This window comes from Triticum aestivum, chromosome 4A, assembly GCF_018294505.1.
Source record: "Triticum aestivum cultivar Chinese Spring chromosome 4A, IWGSC CS RefSeq v2.1, whole genome shotgun sequence".
NCBI lineage: Eukaryota > Viridiplantae > Streptophyta > Magnoliopsida > Poales > Poaceae > Triticum > Triticum aestivum.
The window spans coordinates 134,339,961-134,346,415 of record NC_057803.1 but is presented as its reverse complement, the minus strand read 5'-3'; the positions used below and the strand labels follow the sequence as shown (position 1 = coordinate 134,346,415).

General features: G+C 48.8%; 1 protein-coding gene across 1 annotated transcript; it reads right to left on the bottom strand.

Moving 5' to 3' along the window:
- Nucleotides 1-2,555: 2,555 nt before the first annotated feature.
- On the bottom strand, nucleotides 2,556-5,915 carry LOC123085579 (mitochondrial succinate-fumarate transporter 1). Its single transcript, XM_044507245.1, has 2 exons — nucleotides 5,368-5,915; nucleotides 2,556-3,276 (listed from the first exon to the last, which is right to left on the bottom strand). The coding sequence occupies exons 1-2, from the start codon at nucleotides 5,806-5,808 to the stop codon at nucleotides 2,743-2,745; spliced, it is 975 nt and encodes a 324-aa protein (XP_044363180.1). The 5' UTR covers nucleotides 5,809-5,915; the 3' UTR covers nucleotides 2,556-2,742.
- Nucleotides 5,916-6,455: the final 540 nt, after the last annotated feature.

Below are 6,455 nucleotides of genomic sequence, written 5' to 3'. Positions count from 1 at the left end.
GTACATCTATCCCCATAATTCGCACATCTTTTATGTGCCGGTATATTCCTCCAACTTGCAATTGCTTTCAGCAACTACTCCAAGTTGACCAACTGAATTCCGGAGAGGAAAGGGCAAAGGAAGATCGAGGAATCCGTTGCTCACGCTCTCCCACGCACTTGTTAACGGAAAAACGAACATGACCTGAGCCTGAGGCACCTGGAAAACAGAGCAGAGCAGCCACTGGGAGTCTAGTCTTCAGTTACTTCTACGACAGATGAAGATGGATTTTTTTTTCTCTAGATCTAGAGAAGGCACGTCCAGTTGGAGTGTTGACGAGGGCTGTTTAGCTGATCACAGCATCATCTACCAGTTGGGCATGATGATTATTCCGGTCAACTTTGAGCCGACCAAGTATGGGCGCTTCCCATAATGCAGGCTGCTGGGTAGTAAGAATTTTCGGATCGAACTTGTGTCCAAGCCGAGTTGAGCGGAGTGATATAATACAGATAGATTAGATAGCTGGAATGAATATTGCATCCTCAAAATACACAAGTCAACTCAGCCTAATCGTTGGCTTAAAAAACTTAGGGAGTGGCTAGGTCTCGGTTGACTGAGACTTAACCAAATCTCACTCAAGTGATATACTAGTATGTAAGAAGAAGAAAATACTGAAAATAATTTTTCTGTACGAATCTCCATGCAAAATCAAAGGAACATAGTATCGACTCGGGCGACAATCCTGTCAGCACAGGCAGCATCGCTGTCGCTCTTTTCCGGTGACGAACTGGCAATGCAATTTGATCCTGCTTTGAGCGTAGAGCCTAGCGACATACACGGAAGCAAACTTTGTGGTCGTCTTTTCCTTTCCACTTTCAGAGTGCCGGTAGAACTTTGAGACAAAAAAGAAAAACAGTTGCTTGACGAGCAGTCAATTCACTGCTGATCACTTCCTCGATGCTCTTTTCTCATTTTTGTTGTTGGAATGGCGCTCTTTTTCCCATTTACTAGCAGCTGATCCCGCCACACAAACTCTCCCTTGGTCCATATCCAAGTATGCAATCCCTTTTTTTCCGATAAAGAAAGAAAGATGTATACATTTTCTCAAGGAAAGAGAGATCAAAGCAGGGGCCTTGGTCCATGTGATTGTGTATGTATGCATCCATATATCCTTGGGACAATTATTCGAGTTTACATAGAGACACACACAGAGATGAGAATGGATAGAGATTGCTTTGCGTAGTGTGGGATGAATCACTCGCACCACTGGCATGCATGCATGATGAGTGCATGATCAGCCGGCAGAGCACAAGCGAAAAAGTTCCAAATTTGGCATGGCATGTGGATCCACCGTGGTTTCAGAAAGTAGGGAGGCTGCATGTTTGAGACGAAACCAAACCAGGGCATTTGATCTGGGCATCTATCTAGGGAGGCAGGAAAATGCAACCCCTGTTTCTTGGTCTGTGCTCGTCGATTCCGTCCTGTGTGGCCTCCAAGTGACCACGCCATATATGTTGTGTGCGGTGCACTCTGGCGAGGGTTCGTCGGAGCCAATCTGGCGCCGCAGATTCCCTTTAATTTAATAGTATAAGAAACATAAGGGGAAAGAAACATGTGTGGCCATCGAGAAAAGATATCACACTGACTGATTCATGCATCTACCACTGATCTCGCTTGGCCAGAGACGATTTGCTTGCAGCTGGGTGTCTCGAGGGCACACAGTCTCCAGACACACACGCGGCCTTGTAATGGTTGGGCAGACAGATAAGAACGTGCACGGCACAGCGCATACATGGATGAAAACAGAGCTGCCGGGAGATAGCAACCGGGTGCAGAAAGCGTGCAGCAACTTGGGGCGATCCGCGGCAGAGGCACCAGGGCTTTTTTCAAGCGAGGGTTTCTGGCGAGGACAGGCTTGAATGGCTCAGGGACTTTGATCTGCAGCAACAGAAGGAGAACCGGATCCCTTCACAAGAGAATGCGAGTGAAAAAAGGATCGCAAGGGCGTCACGGCCCCGGAATTGGATGCCTCCTGAGCTCAGGTCAGGTCAGGTCAGCTAGTGCGCAAGCTGATGGGCACAGCCCGATGCTAAAAGCCCGGTGATCGTTGCGTCAGCGGCAGCATCTCTCTGCCTCGGATTTGGAGGTCACTCAGGGACCCCCCCTGTCCCAAGGAAACTCCATCTCCATGCGGCGGTAACTACAGTTGGATTGAGGTTGCTGAATCTACTGTACAGCCAGCTGCCTATTGAGTGAAAGTTGAAGCCAGTGGCCTGCGTTATGGCTCCCAAAAGCCAATCGCCAATCATGGAGATGCAGACTACATTTTTTTAGGGGTTGGAGATGCAGGCTGCAGAGAGCGACAGCCATCGGGCCGAAATAATGCGCTGGAGGGAGAGTCCAGGTTTGCTCATCGTCCGTCATGGGCTTTATCATCGCATCTCACAACTGGCCCATGGCCTGGATATTAACATCATCAGCCCAGTAAGCAGATCGGTGCTAGCATTCAAGCTCACATCCATAACAGTCAGTCATCAGAGCATTCTTATCCATAACAGTCAGTCATCATCCGATCATTCTTATCAAAATTGGAAGGGGGTTTAATCATTATTTTGTGGACTACTAAAGTACATGGGCTCATTGCTCCGACCAATACCAGTCTCTCAAGCAATGAACAAATGAATATCCAGGATTCCAGGCAACCCAAAATGGCGCCGACTAACCAATCAATTCGGCGCAGCAGCTTCGAAAGCAGGCGGCGGGTTACACCTGAGACGACTGCAGATATGTTCGCTCATAGAGGCCCATCACCTGATCAGCCACTGTCCACATTATGGCCTGGCCAGGTGGAATCCTCATCAGCCTGGGAAGCAGGCCCTTCCACAGGGCCCGGAGGCCCTCTTCCGCGTGTATCGTCCGTATCGCGTGGAACATGCCCTTGTACTTGATGTCGCCGGTCCTCCCTTGGGCCATCAGCCTGGTCTTCACCACGTCGAAAGGCCCGGTGCAGATCGGCCCTGCGGTTCCTGCAAGGAACCCGGAGACCATGGACTGCCATGGCTGGAGAACCTTCCCGTCCCCTTCATGCTTCTTCCAGAGAAGGATGTCTATCGTGTTCTTGGCTGTGAACATCGCAGCTTGGTTTGTGCCGTTGCGCATGACAGTTGGTGATGCTCCAGACCACAGACCAAAAATGCCTTCCTCACGAACAATTGTCTTTGCACAGTGTATGGGCCCTTTATATTTCAGCAGGTCCGTGCTTAGTCCTTTTTGTTGCTGCAATCTAATCTTTACCACCTGCATCCATCATATAGAAACATTACAGCAATTCCCTCAACAAAATAAGCTTGAAAAACATAATCACAGTGACAGAATGTACATTTCAGTTTTCCCTGTGAATATGAGAAGGTACAGCAACAGAAGTCAAAATTAATACTCCCTCCGTTCCTAAATATAAGACCTTTTAGAGATTCCACTATGGAGTATAAGACCTTTCAGAATATAAGACGTTTTTTCTGTTCAAACTGAACTGAAAAAAGGTCTTATATTTTGGGACGGAGGTTAAGCAATGCTTGGTTGTCTTGGTGTAACACAGTTTTCCTCATTGCACTGATGATTCAACTATAGAACACTGTACTTCCAGTCAAAGATGAAAAAAGTGATTTGAAAAAATATACAATGGTGGTTTTCGGTTTAAGTATCCATTTCAATGCAGTTACAGTGTTGGAGTCTATTTTCACATAGTTTTGTAACTTCAAGCAACATCTACTGTAGTACTCCCTCCGTCCCATAATATAAGAGCGTTTTTTACACTCTCCCTCCGTCCCAGTGTCAAAAACGCTCTTATATTATGGGACGGAGGGAGTACTAATTAAGAGTATTTTCTTAATACTTCCATGCAGTATAATTAGGCAGGCACTCTACACGTAAACACGAGAGGAACCTCAGAACCAATATTCACAATGCATCACTCATGTTATAAGATCAAGCTCCGCTTCCCTGTTACAATACCAAAAAAGCTGCGCCTTTTGTCCCAAACTAGGTAATGTTTGAATTCTGATCCTAGCACCTTATCATTCTAGTTTTCTAGTCCTTGCTGATAATACAATGCTACAACTGAGACTAAATATGTTTGGATTGTAGCTAGCGTGGTGCTGGGAGTGAAACATAAGCTTGTGAATTTGAATGATCTTTTTTCCGGTTGGTTTAATGTTTCTGCAGGAAGAGACAGAAAATTTCTTATGATTGGTGTGGCTGCTATCTTCTGGGCCTTATGGAAAACTAGGAATAAAATCATGTTTTCAATGTGTGAGCCGGGAGATCCCACCAATATAGTTTTATATGTTTGTCATTTCTTAACATGCTGGGCGCCCCTGCAGAAAGGTGCTCTTCGAAGGTGTTGTGGCAGGGATCCCATAGACTGGCAATGGTGGTGCAGGAGTTGTATGGACGTTGCCATGGCTGGAATATTATCAGCATGAGACTAACAATGTAGTTGTTGTCCCCTTTACTTCCTCGAGTCCATTGGTGCCTGTTGTGGATCTTCTGTCTAGCTTTTGATGTAAACAACAACTCGTTTTGTCTTTTGTTTCTACCTGAAATCCTGAATGCTGTTTTGAGTTAGCTTGTAGGTGTAGTTTTTCAGCTTTGCAGTGTCTGGGTGGTTTGTATCCAGCGCTGGTTCTGGGTGGAGTGTGTGTGAATGTGATACTTCTCTGATTTCTGAATGAAATCAAGGCCGGTGGGCTCCATCTATCAGAAAAGAACAGCCTTCTCTGATTTCAGAATGAAATCAAGGCCGGTGGGCTCCATCTATCAGAAAATAACAGCTGAGACTAAAGATACCACAACTACACCGCATTCTCGGTCAAATGCACTTGATAGCATTCTAGTGGGGAGCCGGATGCTAACACGGACATCATTAACACGAGGTCCAGGTGCTTCTGGGTCAAACTTATTATTTGACAGCATTTGAATAGGGCAGGGTAGGTAGACAAATGCCTCATCACTTCCTTGCGCATGTTACCAGCAGACCACAATTGGACCGCAAATCACAGAGCTTTCATGTTTTAATCCCAAAGGACAGGTTGTCAGAAAGGCATCAACATCATGCACACACAAGATTAAATAGCTGCGGGGATCTGGTTTATGTCTTCGCTCTTTTTTTATACACCAACGATGCAACTTTTACATGGATAAAGTACACTTTAAGATCCCAGCAAGGAATCGTCTAGAGCTGTCCAAATTATATGCGAATACAAAATGCGAACACATCGTACTCACGGAAAGCAAGCACGAACGATCTGGGAACTCGTAGAAATACTCCTATTTTTGAATACATATATACAAGAAGTAAGAAGTAAGAGGAAGAGAGATGTGCAATCTGACCTCGAATGGGGTAACGATGACGAGGGCCTCGAGGACGCCGGCACCGAAGCCGGAGGCGAGGCGGCCCTGCGCGGAGACCTTGCCGGTGACGGGGTCCTTGAAGGCGGACTGCAGCATGGCATTGGAGCCGAGGCGGAGCGCGTACTTGAGCGTGAGGTGGGTGGCGAAGGGCGTGAGGCCCTTCCAGAGCGCCGGCACGCCCTCGGCGCGCGCGACGGTGGTGCCGCAGTGCGCGATGCCGCGGTAGGCCCCCGCGCGGTCCAGCTGCAGCCTCGTCTTGACCACGTCGATGGGCTGCAGGCAGCACGCCTCCATCACGCCGCCGAGCGACCCCGCCGCCGCCTTGACGTAGGGCGGGATCGGCGCCCTGCCCCCGCCGCTGCGTGGCTCGTCGGCCCGCGGCGGCGGCGAGGGCGGGGGCGGGGAAGGGGGTGAGGCCATTTGGGCCGATAGGCGGGCCTCAGCGGGTGGCAGGCGCGGCGGAGAAGAGGGTCTTGGATTGTTCCTCCGTTGCTCTTTTTCACCCACTTTTCTGCGGGGGATCCGAAAAGGAGCGGCGCTGGTTATATGGAACCGGCGGGACAAGAAAGGGCACGTAGTTGTCCCGGGACACGTCAGCCGTCAGGGTTTGGTCTATGGTGAGAAAGGAAACTGGCCCCACCTGGACCTGCGTGTTGTTGCGGAGGCGTAACTGTTGGTGCGGATGCTTGGACCCACATGTCAGACACCAATTCGGTAATTCGGTGGAGCCCTCACAGAGCCTCAGAGGTGTGCCACACCTGCACGGCCCGGGTTGCTCGCCTGGCGGCTATGCAGTGCACGACGAGCGTGCTACTTCGATCGATTTGTCGTCCCTGGGCGGCTAATGTCGAAACGTCGCTATTTCGGCTGATTTTTTTGGTTCTCTCGGAGGCTAATCGTCGAACCGTCGCTATATGATTTGCTTTTGCGGGGGGTCTGTTCCCGACGATTCGTCGTGGGTTTCTCTAGGCGGCTAGTTTAGTAGCGACAAGCGAGCGGTTCTCCTCTCTTCCACCCACATTTTCAGAAATATAGTGTAAAATTAGCTGAAGTGGGATATGTTTGCA